This window comes from Lutra lutra, chromosome 4 (genome assembly GCF_902655055.1).
Source record: "Lutra lutra chromosome 4, mLutLut1.2, whole genome shotgun sequence".
Lineage (NCBI taxonomy): Eukaryota > Metazoa > Chordata > Mammalia > Carnivora > Mustelidae > Lutra > Lutra lutra.
Window position 1 is genome coordinate 63611502 of NC_062281.1, and position 20647 is coordinate 63632148.

General features: G+C 38.6%; 1 protein-coding gene and 1 non-coding gene across 13 annotated transcripts in view; both read left to right on the plus strand.

Annotated features, from left to right (window-relative positions):
• Window positions 1–20647, plus strand: part of NCOA2 (nuclear receptor coactivator 2) — a 298877-nt gene that overhangs the window by 193114 nt on the left and 85116 nt on the right. For all 12 annotated transcript variants that reach the window (XM_047728297.1, XM_047728308.1, XM_047728309.1 and 9 more), the window contains one exon: window positions 1131–1303. In XM_047728297.1, the coding sequence (XP_047584253.1) occupies window positions 1131–1303 (173 nt within the window). The remainder of the gene's footprint in view (window positions 1–1130; window positions 1304–20647) is intronic.
• LOC125099535 (small nucleolar RNA SNORA72) lies at window positions 9373–9504 on the plus strand. The gene has a single exon (XR_007127249.1). It is a non-coding gene; the product is annotated as a small nucleolar RNA SNORA72 (small nucleolar RNA).

The following is a 20647-nucleotide window of genomic DNA, read 5'->3' on the forward strand; positions in this document are numbered from 1 at the left end:
GCGTCCCAGCCACTCCCTACCTTTCCCTGTACTTAGTGAAGTAGAAGCTAGGAATAAAAATGAGATGTCAAAAAACCAAATTCTGGGCCCGTCTCTACCAGTAACTCACTGGGTGATCTTGGACAAGTTGTGTAACCACTGTGAAATGGAGAAATTGTCTTCTATCTCAGCTTTATTAGTTTGTGAAAATAAAGCTGATACTTGGAGGCAAATAGATGGAAGTCTATTACAGACTACAAATTCTTATCAATTAGTATTATATATATTAAAAATATAGAAAGCTGCTACATGAAACAACTTACATTCCTTATTTATTGTGTAGTTTGAATGGCATTTAGTGGGCTCTCTACTAAAAAAAAAACTAGTTGTATGCTGTTATTATCAAAGGGAACTTGCTGTTTTGTCAAACTGAAATGAGAAGATCTTGCCAATTTTTATTTTTCCCTCCCTTGCATTAATTTTTTAAAACTTTAGTTGAACTTGGACCATTTGTATATATTTTGTACGTCATTCAGCTTGGATAGTTAACAAATACCCTAGGTCAGTTTCACTTTTTGTTTCTGACTGTACTGTGGTTTTTTTGCATTATCTAAAAATAATTGTTTGGTTTGATAACCAACATCCTAAAGAAGTCTATGAAATTATGGAGATTTACTTTTATCTTTTTAAACTTTACCAAAAATCCCCACAGTGTATTTATTCCCATTATAACGAGGTTAGGTTCCCTTTCTTCTTTTACTAACCCTAGTAAATTTTTAAAAATTTTATAACATAATCTGCCTTACTTTTCTAAAACTTTTCCTCTGTGTATTCAACAATAAATTTGATGCCTGCCTCTGCCAGGTGTTGTATTAAGCACAGTGATGAGCAAATCATCCTGAGCTTTGTCACCGTGAAGCTTACTGTCCAGTGGAAGACATGATATACATAGAACAAACAGTCACGCAAGTAAATCTGTGATCATGTACTGGGATGAGTTTGATTTCAGAAAAAACACATGCAACACTTAAGGCAAGTTGAGGGGTTTTTTTCCCTCTGCAAAGTACTTCCATGTTTAGATAAGTAACTTTTGTTTGCTATCTTTATATTAGAACTTGTTTAACATGCTTACGTTTTTTTTTTTTTAATAGTCCCAAGAGGAGCACTGAGAAACGTAATCGTGAACAGGAAAATAAATACATCGAAGAACTTGCAGAGCTGATTTTTGCAAATTTTAATGATATAGACAACTTTAACTTCAAACCTGACAAATGTGCAATCTTAAAAGAAACTGTGAAGCAAATTCGTCAGATCAAAGAACAAGGTAAGAAGCCTGAATTAATCTTTTGGAGAGTTTAGCCGGGTTCTGTTTTTTCATGTGTGAGAAGTCCCTTCAGAGTCCCTTTAATCCATTTCTTATGCTTAAATTATTGATGAGGAAATGATGTCACAGTGCAGATGAATGCAAGTATCACTTGCAGGGGTTTATAAATAGGCTTTATATAAAATTCAGCAATTCCCTAAAGACAGAGGAGACTGAGGTGAGGCAGAGTGATGTAACTTTTCATCTAGTAAAACTCAATTAGGTGCCCACTGATTCTCCTCCCCTACCTTGGAATTTTCATTGCCTGCACAGCAAGGGTCTGTCATAATTTGCAAGTGAGGAGCCAACTAAAGATGGAAACCAGAAGTAAGGAAGTGAGCCACCTCCTGTCTCAGCTAGTCAGCATATTTGATTAAGTCTCAGCCTCAACTGGCCATGCCGCTAGATTAGAATTTCATATCCTGAATGACAAGAGATTTGAAAGGCTCAAGCCTCTAGTCAGAATTCTTTTGTGAGTTGAAACACAGAACATGACAGCTTTCTTCCTGGGTTTTTTGTTTTTTTTTTTTTCCCTGAGATAATTTTCTGCCTCTTTGAAGAAAAAAAAAATTTAAGAAAATAATATTTTAAGAAACACATTGGACTTAGTGGTGCCAAAAAAAAAAAAAAATTCAGTATCAGGCAAGTACGAACAGTGTTCTGGGTGCTTAGGGCCAATGTGTGCTCTTAAAGTATTCACACACTGCTTTCCTTTGGGGCGAGGAGATTATGATCTCTTGTAATCTGCTTTTGAATGCATCTCTCAGTTCATTTTTTTTTTTTATCTACCTTTTATGTGATATTCAAAAGAGGCAGATTTTAGAAAAATAATGTCTTTGTCTGTGTAGGTATATGACCTGAAACTTCCCATCTGTTATCAAATCTTAGCTGCCTATTTGCATATCATCATCATAGCATTTTTCATTTTCATACATTTACTATTAAGCTAAGTTTTATGTAAAACAGTGTTACAAATGTAGTTCTGCCTTCTAAGAACTTAAAAATACATGCCTAAGGCACACAGCAGACTGAGGTGAAACAACAGTTTCTAATACAAGCCCGTTCTGAAAATCAGTCTTTATTTCCTGGTTTCGCCACCAAAGTTCTATCACTCGGCAGTCAACATTCCATGAGTTTCTGCTCTCAGTGCCTGCCTCGGTCTCCCTTCATCTCTTCCTTCTTCCCTCTTTTCCCTTTGAGATCCACCAGTTATGAAAAACCCAGTTTAATCTCCATTTTATATCTTCTTCATTTGGGGGGCAGACCAGCAAAGGATAGAATAATATTCCTACAGCTCTTAGGAGAAATAATTGGTTAAAGTTTCATAGTACTTTGAAGTTGCTGTTTCTCTCATTGCTGAGATTACGGTGGAGAAGCAAGCTGCTTGCTTCGACTTCTGGAGATTTTGAAGGATAGAATTTTGTGAACATTGCATGCTAGGCAGTGCTTTTGCACTTTAAAACAGTTGCGGATTTTTTACTGTCGAGGTCTTGCACAAGGTCTTAAAAGTTTTGCAAAACCTTGGTAATTCCCCCTTGCAACCATAAAACACGTTAAGATGTGCCACGCTGGGACTCTGCCATACTTTTACTGTAGGTTTAATCATAAGGCCGTATACCGCAACCACCCAAGAAGCAGCGGCAATAAACACCCTGTCATGTCTTATTCTTATAATGTTCCTATTAATTTGCAGAGTAATGGGTTTTGAAAGGGGAAGCAGAAATTAAAAACCAAATGAAAAACACAGATGCACTTTCATGTTCTAATCTAATATTTTACAAGTATTTTTTGTGTAACAAATTGTTTTTTTAAAAACAGCAGGACTGGGGTGCCTGGGTGGCTCAGTGGATTAAGCCGCTGCCTTCGGCTCAGGTCATGATCTCAGGGTCCTGGGATCGAGTCCCGCATCGGGCTCTCTGCTCAGCGGGGTGCCTGCTTCCCTCTCTCTCTCTCTACCTGCCTCTCCGTCTACTTGTGATCTCTCTCTGTCAAATAAATAAATAAAATCTTAAAAAAAAATAAAAATAAAAACAGCAGGACTTCAGAATCAAATCAGACAGAAGCTAGCTATGAATCCTGGGTCTGCCACTTACAAGCTCTTTGAACCTGGGCAAATTATTTTCTCTCTCTCAAACTCCCGTTTCCTCATACAGAATTTAGCAGTCATAATATTGAGGTTGTGCGGTTGTTGAAATTATGAGCTATGTATATGTACTCAGCCAATACCTGTCAGCGTGAAGGTTTGGTAGGTATTCAGTAAATATCTTTTTCACACTAAGCAGAAAGTCGCCTTCTTTCCCTTACCTATGCTAGGGTCTTCAGCGAGCTCTTACTTCAGATGGAGAATGGGAGATAAAAACGGTGGGAAAGAGGGTTATGAATATCCTTTCCTATAGGGTCGTTGGAAGAAGGTACGGTTCTGAGGCCAGAGAATTCTGCGTAGTCTTTGCAGACTCCTCCGCTGCCAGCTGAAGTTCAAGAGCAGCACAGAAGTCAGACCCGAGCCCTTCTCTCTCGTTCTTCGTGCCCAACAGATCCCCCTTTCGATCGGTATAAATTAAGTCCAGCCATCATCTTTCCAATGTTTCCAAACTTCATTTGTATTTCAGTCGCAGGTCCCAGATTGAGTAAAATCCTAATTGTGCTAGAGCACCTCAGCTGGATTGCTTGAGGATCCCCACTAAAGAATCCACCTGGGCGGGGGGGGGGGGGGGGGGGGGGGGGGGGCGGGGCGCGGGTGCGGAATCCACCTCCGGAAAGCTGGGCTCATACTGAAGGCGCCGGCCGGTGTCAGAATCTCAGGGAGCTGAGCCAGGCATGCGGGACTTTTCCTCGCGAGTCTGCTCGGTCATCAGCTGCCCCTTGAGTTCCCATCCACTTTGTAAATAGGAGAAAGGGTATTTTAAAGTGACCGAAATGATGGGACTTTGGTGGGAGAATTGCCAGCTGTTGAAGTACGTCACCCTTCTCCTGTGTAAGCGCATTATGAGACCCAGGCCTGACAGACCCCAGCCCCCCAACAGCACGCGCACTGTGTGGACCTCGCGGCAGCGGAGCAGATGCACTTCTTGTGGACTCAGGCCCTTACACCAGGTTTGTGATATGGAGGTGTGATGTTTTGTCCCATTTGAGACGATGCTGATAATGTTTAAAACTTCTGGCTCCTATAACAACGATAATAGTTCATGAATAGTGAATAACCTTTTTTCATAATTGGGGAGGCTAATATTGCTTCTGTTCCACAGAAGAAGAATAACTAGTATGAAAAATACAGATGATTTAATTTGGAATTACTATGTCCAACTTCACACTCCTTAGCTGGAAACTTCCATAAAAATTTCTGTGGAAAATACATATTAATTCCTGTGCTCTTAAAAAATTAAATTGAGGAGCGCCTGAGTGGCTCAGGTGGTTAAGCGTCTGCCTTCCGCTCAGGTCATGATCCAGGGTTCTGTGATAGAGTCCCGCATGTGAATCCCTGCTCAGTGGGGAGTCTGCTTCTCCCTCTGTCCTTCCCCCTACCCCCCGCTTGTGATCCCTCTCTCTCAAATAAATAAAACCTTAAAAAAAAAAAAAAAAAAAGGAGGAAGAAGAAGAAAGAAAAAAGAGAAGAAAAGGAACAGGCTACCTAAAAGACCATTCTGGTTTCTCATTGTGATTACTCTAATGACACAGTTTTGATTTCAGTGCCATTTTGAGAACATTGGGATCCCAGATTGCTTTGTACTTGTGAATTTCCCCTAATATAGAAAATAACATTAAAAAAAGTATTTTAAAAGAAGGTGAGGTCCTGTGGTATGCTAGAATCACTCATATCAATCAATGAAAGCCAGTTTTTCAGTTTCAAGAATTTTTAAAGCCAACTGATGAGCACAGCCATTGTTGAAAATTATACAGACTTAAAAAAAAATTACATAGACTTACAATTAAATTATATTTTAAAAAGCCAAGGAAGACTTAAATTTATCATTTTCTAATTCTTCTACTGCATTTTGCTGTTATCTATGCACTAAAGGCTCTTGGCAACTTGAATCACCTACTTGATAGAAATACTATGAAGTGGTGGCCACTCTGCATCTCTTCCTAAGTCCACCTTCAATAATGTCACCATGGCTGATTGCAAAATCAACAATCTTGACACCCTGGAAATCAAGGCTTGGTTTATTGTTTCTTAGCTGTCATTTTAGACTTAAAAAGTAAGGGAGATTTTGGGGGAGGAAATTATGGAGAAAATGTTAATTACCTTCTGACATTTTTTTAATCAACTGACATTTTAACATTAGCCATTATGTGCATATACAATAGATAATATCCAGTTCAGCAAAAAGAAGTCAGTTGCACATTGACAATTGCATTTCTGCACACAGCATCTTCATACATTTTCATTATTTCATTTTTGTCTTGTTAACTTAAATGAAAATTTTAACCAATATTCATATTGGAACTGTTTTTCATCTGTGGTAATCAAAGGTTGGTTGCAATCCAAACATTTGGCAAAAATTCATGGAAGCATTCTGTAAGAATCAGTTGGCTATGTAGAATTGACAGTAAAGAGTATTGTATTATCATTATACATTATATGCTATACATCCTTTATAAGAGTAAAATTTGTAGTAAACATCATGATGCTTACTATTTTCCCCCCAGAGAGCTGGGTTTTTAAGTATTTCCCAGTAAACCACTTGTAGCCATGGAGGTAGGAAGGTTGGATTATAAATGTAGGTGAATCAGATTCATAAACTAATGAGATTATTTAAGAATTCAAGAAAATAGTAATGGAAACAATCTAATCTTAGCCCATAAAAGTTCATATGGAGCCTATTAAAAATACATTTTTCTTTCCTATTCTTTTTTTACCATCTTAAATGCATGAAGTTCTTCCAGTGGAAATTGTCGTTCAAGCTGAAGCCTGAGCTTGAGCTAATAGCTGTCATGAAGCAAAGTAAGCAGAAGGGCTCTGATTATCAGATGTCTTTCAGGGATCGGATTTCTATAAATCAGGCTTTTGGGTTGATGCTCGTAGGCCTTGGTTAGGTAGCATGTGATGAAACCTTACGGTGTTGATGGCAGAGGCGGGTTAGGAAACTCCACCTCTCTTGGACATGCATTTGTAGATAATAATCTGTGTAATAATCTCTTTAAGATCATAAGCTTTATGATCTAAAATGAACACAGTCTCTCTTCTCCCCAGTTGTATGACCACATGCAAGTTTCTTAACATCTTTGAGTCTTAACTTCCTAATCTGTAAAAAGAGGGTAAGTTCTTGTGAAGCATATGCTCAATAATGTTTATTTAGGACTTAATCTAGTCCTTGGCATGTACCTACTAAACAGTAGTTATTACTCTTATTATTGCTTCCTACATCTGTACTTGGAATCATCATCCAAGAAGATCTAGGTTTCCTCCCTGAGGACTTCAGGACTGGGGACTCACTACTGAAACTAGATTTTGGATTCTTTGTTATGATTTTAAGCCTTAATGTTCTTACAGTGTTGATTCTTTTTACTTTTAATGTAGAAGTAAGTAAATAAAAGCTATCCAATTACGCAGTCAGACAAAAAAAATACACATTACAGATAGGTGGGTGTGACTACATCTGGATCCCTCCCTCTGACTCTGTTGCTCCTGCTGGACCTTTCTGGTACCTGCTTGTCCCTGTTACCCAAGTGGCATTTTCAAGAATCTTGCTTTAAGGAGAACTAAAGAGGGCAGAGTCTTGGCAGTTTTTATTTCATCTGTATTTACTTCAATGCAGGAATGAATCTGACTGGCCTTAGTTTTCTCTTGAAGACCTGAAACTGTTACATGTTTCCATACATCCAGTAATAAATCAGACTTTATTTCATTGATAATATAGTCAATGATTGGCATTATGTTCTTGGCATTGCAATTTTTAATAAAGATATTTTTCTAATGATGTATAAATAATTCACTTTCATAGTTTTATATGGATTAATGGCTCATATTATTAATGAAATCCTTAAAATTAGCGAGCAGGGGTAGAATGCCTGCTGTCATTTCTTCTTAGGATCCCCCCCACTTTTTTCCTAAGTATATGGAAGGGGTTATTTTGTTTATTTAACAGCTTTCAAATGGAGAGGATTTAAGTAATTTAACGTACCCTAATGCTTTAGGATTTCAGCAGTTTATGACATGAGCTGTGATTTCAAGACTTAAACTAGCTTCCATTCTCTACAGAATGTAGACATCTTTTCTCTTCTTGATCATCTACTAGTATGGAAAGAAGTTAATTCTGAGGGGTGCCTGAGTGGCTCAGTCCGTTAAACGTCTGCCTTTGGCTCAGGTCATGATCCCAGGACCACCTGGGATTGAGCCCCGCATCGGGCTCCTTGCTCATCGGGGAGTCTGCTTCTCTCTCTGCCCCTCCTCCACTCGTTCCCTCAGTCTCTCTCAAATAAATAGTCTTTTTTTTAAAAAAGGAAAGTAATTCTGACATTGCATTGCGTGTGTTGATTTCTTTCAAAAGCAAGCATCATTTGGTAAATGTTTTATTGAGTAAATACTACATGCAAGACATACTGTTCTTCACTAGGCGGGAATACAACAGTCAGTCAGTAATGTCATTGTTTCCCTTGGAGCTTTCACTCATTTGGAGGGACATCGGCTTGTAAACAGCTAACTGAGGAACTATAGAGGACGGTGGAAATAAGAATGATGACAAATGCTGGTGAAAATTGATTGATTTGGGGGAGGGAGCAGGGTGGAGACCGGTGGAGAGGGAGGGAGAAAGAGAATGAGAATCTCAAGCCATCTCCATGCTGAGCGCAGAGTCTGACATGGAGCTCAGTCTCATAACCATGAGATTATGACCTGATGCAAAATCAGAAGTTGGACACTCAACCGACTGAGCAACCCAGGTGCCCCTTTATTTTATTATTTTTAAGTTTCAATTGTAGTATAGTCAACATACAGTATCATATTAGTTTCAGGTGTACACTTTCACAATTTGACGTTATGTATATCACAGATTGCCTCACCATGATAAGGGTATCATCTTTTACCGTGGAAAGTGAATGCAGTATTATTGACCGTATTCTCTATACTATACTTTTTCATTCCTGTGACTTATTTTATAACTGGAAGTTTGTACCTCTTAATCCCCTTCATCTGCTTCTCCCATCCCCCTGTCTCATTTCTCCCCTCTAGTAACCACCAGTTTGTTCTGGCTATGTAGAATTGACAGTAAAGAGTATTGTATTATCAAGTGTTTTTACAAGTGTTTCTGGTTTTTTGTTTGTTTTGTTTCTTAGATAACATATGTATGTGAAATCATATAGTATTCGTCTTTCTCTGTCTGATTTCTTTCTCTTAGCATAGTACTCTCTAGATCTGTCCATGTTGTTTCAGATGCAAAATTTCATTCTTTATTATGGCTGAGTGGTAACAGTACATGGTATAAACACATACCCCACATCCTTTTTATCCATTCATCTATCAGTAGGACAGTTGGGTTGCTTTCGTATCTTGGCTGTTATAAATGATGTTGCAGTAAACATAGGGGTGCATACAGCTTTTTGAATTAGTGTTTTTATTATTTGGGGGTAAATGCCCAGCAGTAGAATTACTGGATCATGTGATCCTTCTATTTTTCATTTTTTGAGGTACCTCCATACTGTTTCCCTCAATGATTGTACCAATTTACATTACCACCGACGGTGCAAGATGGTTCCCTTTTCTCCACATCCTCACCAGCACTTGTTATTTCTTGTCTTTTTGATACTAGTCATCCTGACTGGTGTGAGGTGCTGTTTCACTGTGGTTTTGATTTGCATTTGCCGGATGCTTAGTGATGTGAGGCATCTGTTGTTGTTGTGGTTGCGGTTGTTGAGCATCTTTTCATGTACCTCTCGGCCATCTGTATGTCTTCTTGGGAAGAACATCTATTCAGGTCCTCTGCCCATTTTTTAATTGGATTTTTGGGTTTTGGTGCTAAAGTTGTCTGAGTTCTTTATATATTTTGCATACCAACTTCTTGTCACAGTATATCATTTACAAATATCTTCTCCCACCGTGAATATTTCCACTGTTCTGATTTTGTAATAATCACAGCAGGCTAACCATTTGCTATAATAAGACCATGCATGTGTCCCCAGACTTTGTTCTTTCCCTAGGTCTGGTTTTATCAGTGCTGGTGATAAACCAAGTCTGATTTTTTTTTTCCCTATGTCTGATTTACATGATGCATCGTATGTGGGGAATGTCTATGACTGTAGGTATATAATCATCCTTGAGAAATGACAACAAAGCAAGTGTAATAACTTTTGAAGATAACCATTGCTAATTTGATGATTTACCAGTTGCCATTAAATGATTGTAAAACTAAAAACAAAAACAAATACCTTCTCCTATTCAGGAGGTTGCCTTTTCATTTTGTTGTTGGGTTCCTTCCCTATGCAAAAGCTTTTTAGTTTGATGTAGTCCCACCTGTTTATTTCTTGCTTTTGTTGCAGTTGCCTGAAGAGAAAAATTTAAAAATGTATATTAATAAGACCAGTGTCTGACGGGTTACTGGCTGTGTGTTCTTTCAGGATTTTTATGGTTTCAGGTCTTAAATTTAGGTCTTACCCATTTTGAGTTTATTTTTGTATATGGTATAAGCAAGTGGTCCAGTTTCTTCTCTTGCATTTAATTTAGTTAGTTGTTCAGTTTTCCCCAACACCATTTATTGAAGAGACTGTCTTTTTCCATTAGACATTCTCACCTCCTTTGTCATAGATTAATTGACCCTAAAATCATGGGCTCTCTATTCTGTTCCACTGATGTCTTTGTTTTTGTGCCAGTGCCATACTGTTTTGATTACTATAGCTCAGTAGAATAGTTTGAAATCTGGGGTGGCACTACCTCCAGCTTGTTCCTTCTCAAGATTACTTTGGCTATTGAGGGTCCTTTATGCCTCCACGCAAATTTTAGGATTATTTGCTCCAGTTCTGTGAGAAATACTGTTGGTATTTTGGTAGGGATTGCATTGAATCTGTAGATTACTTTCACTACTATGGACATTTTCATATTAATTCTTTTAGTCCATGGGCGTCTTTCCATTCATTTGTGTTATCTTCAGTTTCTTTCATCAATATCTTACAGTTTTCAGAGTATAGGTCTTCACCTCCTTGGTTAAATTTATTCCTACTTTGGTTTTTGTGTGTGTGAGGGGGTATGGGTTTTTTGGGGGTGGGGGGTTTGATACAGTTGTAAATGGGAAGTTGTCTCAACTTATCTTTCTGCTGGTTCGTTATTATTGTATAGAAATGCAACAGAATTTTGTAACTTGCCACCTAACTGAATTCATTTTTTAGTTCTGGTGGGTTTTTTGTGGAGTCTTTGGGTTGTTTTTTTTTTTTTAATTTTTAAATAAAGATTTTATTTGTTTATTGAGGGAGAGCAGGGGGAGGAGCAGAGAGGGAGAGGGACAAGCAGCAGGCTCCGCATTGAGCATGCAGCCCAGTGTGGGGCTCAATCTCATGACCCTATATCAGGACCTGAGCCAAAATCAAGAGTTAGACACTCAACCAACTGAGCCACCCAGGCGCCCCTAGGAATTAATTAATTTCTCCCTTCCCTTCCCTTTCCTTCTCCCTTTTCTCCCCCTTCCCTTCCCCTTTCCCAAGATTTTATTTATTTGAGAGACAGAGAGTGAGCAGAGTGGGCGGGGCGGGTCAGAGGGAGAAGGAAACTCCCCACTGAGCAGGTAGCCTGAGGGCTCCGTCCCAGGACCCCAGATGCAGTCACCCAGGCACCCCCTAGAGTTTTCTATATATAATATCGTGTCATCTGCAAATAGTGACAGTTTTACTTCTTTCTTACCAATTTGGATGTCGTTTTTTTCTCTGCCTGCTGTGACAAGGATTTCCAGTACCACGTTGAATAAAAGTGGGCATCTTTGTTTTGTTCCTGATATTAAAGGAAAAGCTGTCAGCTTTTCACCATTGAATACAAGGCTAGCTGTGGGTTTGTCATGTCATGTATGACCTTTATTATATTGAGGTATGTTCCCTCTATACCCACTTGACTGAGATTTATCATCAGGGGATGTCTAATTTTGTGAATGCTTTTTTTTGCATTTATTGACATCATATGATTTCTACCCCTTATTTTGTTAATGCGCTGTATCACATTGGTTGATTGATTTGCAGATACTGAACCATCCTTGTATCCCTGGAATAAATCCCACTTAATCGTGATGAATGATCCTTTTAGTGTATTGTTGAATTTGGTTTGTTGATATTTTGTTGAGGATCTTTACATCAGTGTTTATCGGTGTTTGATTTTAGTGTCAAGGCAATGCCTGCCTCATAGAATGAATTTGGAAAAATTCCTTCCTCATCAATTTTTTTGGAATAGTTTGAGATGAATAGCTGATATTCTTCCTTAAATGTTTGGTTGGATTCACCTGGGAAGTCATCTGATCCTGGACTCTTGTTTATTAGGAGTTTTTTTTATTACTGATTCAATTTTATTACTAGTAATCGGTCTGTTCAGATTTTCTGTTTCTTTCTGATTTAGCTTTAGAAGATTGTGTATTTCTAGAAATGGTTCCATATCTTCTAGGCAGTCTAATTTGTGGGCATATAAACTTCTATATCAGTCTTTTATTATCTTTTGTGTTTCTCTGCTGTCAGAGGTGACTTTTTCTCTTTCAGTTCTGATTTTATTTGAACCCTCTTCCCCCGCCCCCCCCTTTTTATGAGTGTGGCTAAAGGTTGTTACTAATTTTTATCTTTTCAATGAAGCATCTCTTAATTTCATTGATTTTTTCTATTATTCTTCTAATCTCTATTTAACTCACTTCCACTTTGAACTTTATAATTTCCTTTGTTTGTTCTTCTTTTTCTAGTTCCTTTAGGTGTAAGGTTGGAGCATTTACTTGAGACTTTTCTCATTTCTTGAGGTTGGGCTGTATCTCTGAGAACTGCTCTTGCTGCATCCCAAAGTTTTTGAACCATTTTGTTTTCATTTCCCTTTATCTCAAGGTATTTTTTTATTTCCTCTTTGATTTCTTTGTTGACCCATTTTTGTTTTAGTAGAATATTTAGTCTCCACATACTTGCTTTCTTTTTTCTTGTTTCCCCCCAGTTTTCTTCTTGTAACCGATTTCTAGTTTCTCACCACTATTGAAAAGATGCTTGATGTGACTACAGTCTCCTTAAATTTTTTGACACTTGTTTTGTGACCTAACCCAATTTGTCCCAGAGAATGTTCCCTGTGTACCTGAAAATAATGTATCTTGCGCTGTTTTGGGATGGAGTGTTCTGTGTATATATATATATCTGTCAAGACCATCTGGTCTGAAGTGTCATCCAGAACCACAGTTAACCTGTTGATTTTCTGTCTGGATGATCCATCCATTGATGAACCCCTACTCTGATTGTACTCCTATCAATTTCTTCCTCTCTGCCTGTTAATACTTGTTTTATATTTTTAGGTGTTCCCATGTTGGGTATACAGATACTTAGAATATCTTGTTGAATTGATCATGCCCTTCTTTGTCTCTTGTTACAGTCCTTGTTTTAAAGTCTGTTTTGTCTGCTATAAATATTGCTACCTCAACTTTTTCTTTTTTGCGTGGGATATCTTTTTCTATCCTTTCACTTTTAGTCTACATGTGTCTTTAGGTGTGAAGTGAGTCTCTTGTAGGCAACATAGAGATGGATTTTATTTTTTAATTCACTTAGTCACTCTAGGTCTTTTTGATTGAGCATTTAGTCCATTTAAAGTGATTATTGGGGCACCTGGGTGGCTCAGTGGGTTAAAGCCTCTGCCTTCGGCTCAGGTCATGATCCCAGGGTCCTGGGATCGAGCCCCGCATCGGGCTCTCTGATCAGCGGGGAGCGTGCTTCCCCTCTCTCTCTGCCCGCCTCTCTGCCTACTTGTGATATCTCCATCAAATAAAAAAATAAAATATTTTAAACAAAAAGATAAATTTTTTGATAACAAATTTTATTTTGTAGTCTCTTATGACATTGTCACTAATGACTTAAAGCATTGTCTTTTTTTTATAGATTTATTTATTTATTTGAGAGAGAGAGAGAGAGAGTGCATGCTCATGTAAAGGGAAGGACGGAGGGAGACAAGCAGACTCCCCGCCGAGCGCGGAGCCCAGTGCAGAGCTTGACCCCAGGACCTTGAGCTCATCACCTGAGCGGAAATTGAGTCAGACACTTAACTGACTGAGCCATCCAGGCATTTCAAGTATAGTCTTATTTGACAACTGTGAGCCCTTAGATAAGAGCCAGTGGCCTTAGCTCCCTAGCTCCCTCTACCTTCTGCGTAAATCCCACCCCAGTCCTTAGTGAAGAGCGCCCACACTCGTGTCCGGGCTGCTCAGCCTTCCCCTGTCCTTGTCAGCAGGAGCTGATTCAGTGTCTCTCCGTGCCTGCCTCTCTGCTGGGACTCAGAAACAGTCCCATCTGTCAGTGCGCACAGGGGAGCAGTACTGGGCCATTCCCACACGGCAGTCCGCTAGGAGTGCTCCCTAAAACCCCGGGAAGGGGCCAGGTTGGTACTCTGCCTCAACTTCAGAGACTGCTGATAAGTCCTGTGATGGAGTCCAGGAGAACAGCCCTCACCACAGCATACAGGTCCCTCCATGATCCGCTTCTAGTCCCGTCATATTCTCCATGCTCAAAGCCACCAACTCCGTGAACTCTTCTCCCCTCCCGCATACCTGGTACTGATACAGGCCTACACACACCTGCACAGTGTCTTGCCTCTGTGTCTTCTGCCTGGAATGCTTCTCTCCTCTTCCCCCTTAGCTGGTTGACTGTCGCTCGCCATTAGTAGTCCAGGAGGGTGGAGTGTTACAGCTGCTTGAGGTTTGTAAGACACTGTGAAAGGCTGGCTGGTAGAATATCCAGTGGCAAGGCTCCTTCACCGCTACCCCACATCTGGCCTGTTTAGCCCACTACTGTGTTATGTCCCATAGCCTCAGTTGCGTGCACCCTCAGGCTACTACCCTAGACCACTTACTGTTGCTAACCCATATTTATGGGGTTTTGCTTTTGCATCATTATTCATACCCTTCCCTCCCTGTCTGGAATGCCTCCTTACCCTGTTTCTGTCTATTCCCACTAGAGTCTTAGTGTTCCTTCTTCCAGGTTGGTCTCAAATACTGCTGTCTGAACAAAGAACTTCTGTATCCCAATCCATATAGACTGGTCTCTTGTAAATCTCCATATCATTTTTTTCTTCTGATTAGTTTTTATGCGGGTTTTCCTTTTTCCTTCCCAACTGAATGACAAATTCCTTGATGTCAGAGATCATATCTACTTACCACTCACACCTGTGGCATTTCTGAGCACAGTGTTTGTTCTTAGTCTGTAAAATAAATGCCTTAAAATTTTGTGATGCTAGCTTTTTATCTAGCATTGTATAATGGCTTTATATTGGGGGAAGATAGCACCCCAAATTTAAGAACTTGACATTTTTATTCTAATAATTAAGTACATTTTGACTCTTGTACGATGATGTTAAATTACAACCTCTTTTGCGACAGTATTTATAGTATTTTAGTTTGTGTCCTGAAAGTGTGTTTGTGTCTCCTCAAGTGCGTTTGGTAAACTTTTAACTTTCTTAGGCTCTAATAAGTTTAGTTCTTGAGACTGTCTTAAAATAAGGATGATAGATGTGCACAACTTGTCAACTAGAATATATTTTGAAAAGCAGGGTAGGGGAGTATTTTACAGTTTTTGTAATTTTATTATGATCTTCAATTAATTTGGGATATTTTCCCTGATTTTAAATAGACATATTGTGTTAGACTAGTATATGTAGCAAATAGAAAGCACGCTCACATTTTATATTTAGTGCTATGTGATATACTGGATGTATTGGTTTTGAAAGAACCTATATCTCAGATCTTGTCAGAATACATTTAAATTTCCATGAGCTACAATTACCTCTGATTAATACTTCTTAGTTTGAAGAATAATATAATTTTTGAGAAATGAATTAAATATTTGGGATGTGATAGGGAGAAAGGAACAAGAGTTTCCAGTTGCATTATAGTTTGCTTATTATATAAGTGTGTCTGTATATGTAATTTATTCACTACTGAAGGTTAACAATAATTATCAGATTTATAGTAACTAACATTGGAATAAATAAAAGATATAGAGCACGAATACCAGTATTTGACTGTTAATTGTTGTTACTCTCTGGTTGGTTTAGGCATTCTACTTACTCTTGTTTTCTTTTTTGTTTTTGTTTTTTTAAACCAAATGAGTACGAACAAGTCTATTTTCCCAACTTGTTGTACTAGTAGAATGAAGAAGAGGGAAATGGGACTGTTTTTGTGTACTTTAGGTTAAGTTAACTTTTGGACTATATGGACTAAATGGATTATACAGTAATAAATTATTGGACATGAAACTATTGTAATTGGTCTTTCTAAGGAGACTTTTTTCTAGGTTGATGAGAGGTTGGTTTTTTCTTTGTGGGGGGGGGTGCTTAAAAAAATATAACATAAATTTGCCTTCTTAGCCATCGTTAAGTGTACATTATTGTATTGTTAGTTATACAAGAGGCCACTAGAGCTTTTTCCTCCTGCATGGTGGAAATTCTCTACCCACTGAATAACTTGCCATTTCTCCCAACCCCTGGCAAACACCTTCTACTTTCTGTTTCTATGGCTTGGCTATTTTAAATGCCTCCCATAAGTGGAATCAGTTTGTATCTTTGTGACTGGCTTCTTTAACTTAGCGTAATTGGACTCAAGGTTCATCCTTGTGTAGGTCAGGATTTTTTTTTTCTTTTTAAAGGCTAATTAATATTCCATTACACCAAATTTTCTTTATCCATTCATCCATCAGTGGACATTAAAGTTCTTTTCACATCTTGTTATTGTGAACAGTGCCACAGTGGATGTGTGTATGCAAATATCTCTTCAAAACTTTGTTTTCAGTGCTTTTGGATAAATATCCAGAAGCGGCATTGCTGTGTCATATGGTAGTTCTGTTTTTAATTGTTTGAGGAACCTCTGTACTCCCATCATACGCTTTGCATAGCGTTTGCACCATTTTGCAATCCCACTGACAATGCACAAGGGTTCTGATTTTTCCATATCCTTGTCAACACTTGTTATTTTCTGGTTTCTTTGATAGTGGCCATCCTAAGGTGTGTGGGAACAATACCTCATTGTGGTTTTCATTTACATTTTCCTGATGATTAATGATGTTGAATATCTTTTCCAAGGAACTATTTTGAAAAGAGTAAGTAGCAAATACTGTATTGGAGTACTGACCGCCCCCTGTGGTCAGATATCTTAGTATCACATACTGCCCAACAGTTGAGGGCACCGAACAGGACCTTAAGCTGAGAAGATGAGGAGGAGGTTCTAAGGTGCAGGAAGACTCCTTGAGGCAAATCTGGGGTCAGTAGGAAAATTAAGATTTCTCTTTTAGACACTCTGCCTCATTTCAGTCATTTCTCATGTTCCCCTAAAGGATGTTTCTCTCCCTGAAGCCTTTTACTACATTAGCCTTCTTTATGTAGGTTACAGGGAAAGAAGGAGTACGACCTTCATAGTTCATACGGTTTATAGATAGTTCGGGGGTCGGCAAATAGAGACACTCCTGTATGTCACTTCCCAGTTCCCTTATTATTGTTGTTCAGTCTAAGATACTTTACTTCATTTCTACTTAGAGAATGTTCACTTATCGCTAATTACGGGGTCATTTACCTGTGGTCCTAAGTGCAGTAGTCTGTTTTTGTTGTTGTTGTTGTTTTTTCTTAAATCTTCTCTCATCTTTTCTGTTACCCCTGATGTTTTAAAGGTAATAATTCTAGAAAAACAATGATCATGTTCTTCGTCTCAGCTTTGCTGGTAAGAAATGAAGACCTTTACAAGTTTATGCTTTGCTATCAGCACAAAGTCGAGTAAAAATTGGCCCCCTGCAGATTTAGACCTTAGAATTGTTAGTCCAGTTGTTACCCTAGACTCTGTGGTCTTATCAGCATATCATAAATCTCAAATCCTGTTTTATTTTCTAAGACTGCAACAGTGAAGGATAATTCACAGAATATAAGCATTGCAGATCTGCTTATAATACTTACTAACTAAAGATTGGAGGGGCACCTGGGTGGCTCAGTCAGTTGAGCGACTGTCTCTTGATCTCAGCTTAGGTCTTGATCTCAGGATTGTGAATTCAAGCCACGCATTGCTTGCGGGGAGTGGTGGGGAGTGGATACCAATTAACTTTAACCTGAGAATTTATTTTAATTTGACCTTTTTTTATTGTAAAATATATATAACATAAAATTTACCATTTTTAAGTGTTGGGTGACATTAAGTATACCTTCACATTGTTGTGCAACTATCACCAGTATCCATTTCCAGAACTTTGTCATCATCCCAAACAGAAATTCTCTGTTAGATAGTACTCACCCCTCCTCCCACCAGCCCAGAGACCAGAGACCACTGTTCTACTGCCTGTCTCTGAATTAGGCTATTCTAGGTACCTATTATACATGGAATCATATAGTGTTTATTTTTTGTGATTGGCTTAATTTCACTTAGCATCATGTTCTCAAGGTTCATCCATGTTCATATATATATATATATATATATATATATATATAAGCATTTCCTTCCTTCTTAAGGCTGAACAGTATTACATTGCATATACACACACACACACACACACACACACACCATATTTTGTTTATCCGTTTATCCATTGATGGACATCTGGGTTCTCTTTACCTCTTCACTGTTGTAAATTGTCATTACAAACATTGGTGTACAAATATCTGTTTAAATCCTTGCTTTTATCTTAGGGGAATATATATCCAGAAGTAGTTTTGCTGGATCATGCAGTATCTATATTTAATTTTTTGAAGAATCACTATACTGTTTTCTACAGTGGCTGTAATTTGACTTTTTAAAATCAGGTTTTAAAATATTTTGCTGAAGTTTAGATTGAAAATTTACCAAGAGTCAAAGTACCCCATTCTCTTACTTAGAAATCTTAAAGTATTATTTTGTCTCCCAAGTGGACTCCCCATACCTCCTTCCTTTTCCTTTTCTGTTTATCAGAGGACAGTCCAAAGGCCAGTGGTGGTTGTCATTACTGCCATAGTCATAAGGTAGAACCATGAAATGAAAATTATGCTCCCAGCTCCCAGTTGTGAAACTTGGTTAGAGCGGGTCATGGTGAGTCAAGAAAAACAACAACAACAACAAAAACACCACAATTTTGTGAGTCAGAAAATACCTTGTGAGGCCTTCTTTTTTACTGAGCCCTAGATACAGCAACATGTTAGGTAACATGGTTGCTGCCATCATGGAACTTGGAATGTAGTAATAGGAAGGCTGGGCCATGGATATAAGTATGTAGCAGTGCCAAATGTATCTCCACTGTAGGGCCAGTGTGCCCTGGGAAGTATATATTCTTGCCTGGGATTCATGGAAGGTCCTCACTGACATTTCAACTAGAGATGAGAAGATAAGCCAGGGCCCAAAACACTGAGTTCTTAAAATGTTTAATGTACATACTAACAGTGGTAAATGCATACAGTTTATAGACAAATGATTATTTTGTGTACATTGTACATGCCTATCAAAAATACTGATAGAATGAGTTATCAAAGAAGTTTTTTTCCTAGAGAATCCGTGCCTAGTTGGCTTTCAATGGATGCAGTCAGCCTTAGCTAACGGAGGAGTGAATAGAGAGACATCAGGATATGGACTGGGGCTCCAGTGCCTTTTGATGATGGTTTCCTTCTCCACACTACATTGTTCCATCTTTCTTCATCCCTTATTGCCATACAAATGAAGTAAGTAAGTTACACACTCCCATTGACTGTGTGGTCACTAAAATCTAGCCTGTTGGCCTGCCACATCTCATCAAGCAGTGCTCCTGGGAAGACCAGCAGTGACTTCCTGTTCACCACAGGAAGGGCCTCCTCGAAGGCCTCCTCCTCCTCCCTCGAGGCCCTCCTCGAGGACCTCCTCCTCCTCTTCTTCCCAAGCTGCTTAGCTTCTCTATGGCTCTGTGTCTGTTAACCATCCTTCCTCAAAGCACTTCTACTTTGGGTGCATACTCTGTCCATACCCGGTCACTGCCTTCTCTTCCTTTTCTAACCCTGGGCTGCCTTTTGTCCCCAACTAAAATCCCTTCCTTATTCAGTTTTAGCTCCTTACAACTTTGTTTGCTACCAACATTCATTTCCTAAAAATACATAGATATGTAATTGCTGTTCTCAGAACTTTGTGTGTCCCCTATAGAGATGAAAGTAAATTGTCCTCACCTGGCATTTAAGGTACCATCTGTCCAAACATTCTTCTAGGCAGAGCCCTGAGACTTAGTTACTCTTTAACCTGTAGCTACACAGCTTGTGAGCCATTGTTAGATAAAATATTTCATTTTGGCTTGTCGTATAATAGTTTGAGCTTTAAAAAAACAAAACAAAACAAAACAAAACAAAAACTCCCTACTACCATTTAAACTCTTTAATGGAAGAACCATTACTTACTCATTTTTATGTTCTTTCCCTAATGCCTTGTACATGAGAGATACTTAATAAGTGTTTATGTAAATAATGGACAAAATTAGGGTTTAGAGGAAATGTGAAAGCAGCAAGAAATTCACTGTTTTCTTCAGCTACTTCAAGAAGGTGTGACTAGAATGATGGGGGCTGATAAATGACTAAAGGCATTTAAGGACCATCATTAACAGCTGTGTGAGTTTGAAATCCCAGCACATAAAATAAATTTCAACGGCGTAGTCTGGAAATGACCAGGGCCCATATCATAATTATTTTGGAATATGATGATTTCTCATTAATTCGTACTTGTATTCAAGATACATTTACTACATGCCTTCTGTGTGCCACGTCCTGTGCTTCAGAGATACAAAAAGAAGTCAAACACTGCCCCTACCATCCAGGGGCTCATTAATAAAGAAGTCATTAAAGCCTTTTGAGAATAGCTTATACTCAGCATACGTACTCCTTCTCCCTGACTTGAGAACACACCTGAGAGGGAGACCTGTGGTTGTTCAGCTTGGCCTGTGCCTACATTTATTAATAAGTGACTAAGCCAGTATTTGCATCTAAGAAAAAGAAGAAATACAGCAGGAAGTGCTGTGATAGATAGATGGGTATAGATCTATAACTAAATCAGGTAAGAACTAAAAGGCAGATTGTGATAACAGAAGAGGTAGAAAATACAACCTTTTGACCTAGAAGAATATACTGAAGTTTACTGTGTGGGTAATGCTGGGATAAAATCTCATGTCAAGGATCGGGATTCCTTATACCCAAGGCTGCTGGGTTTTGTTTTTGTTTTT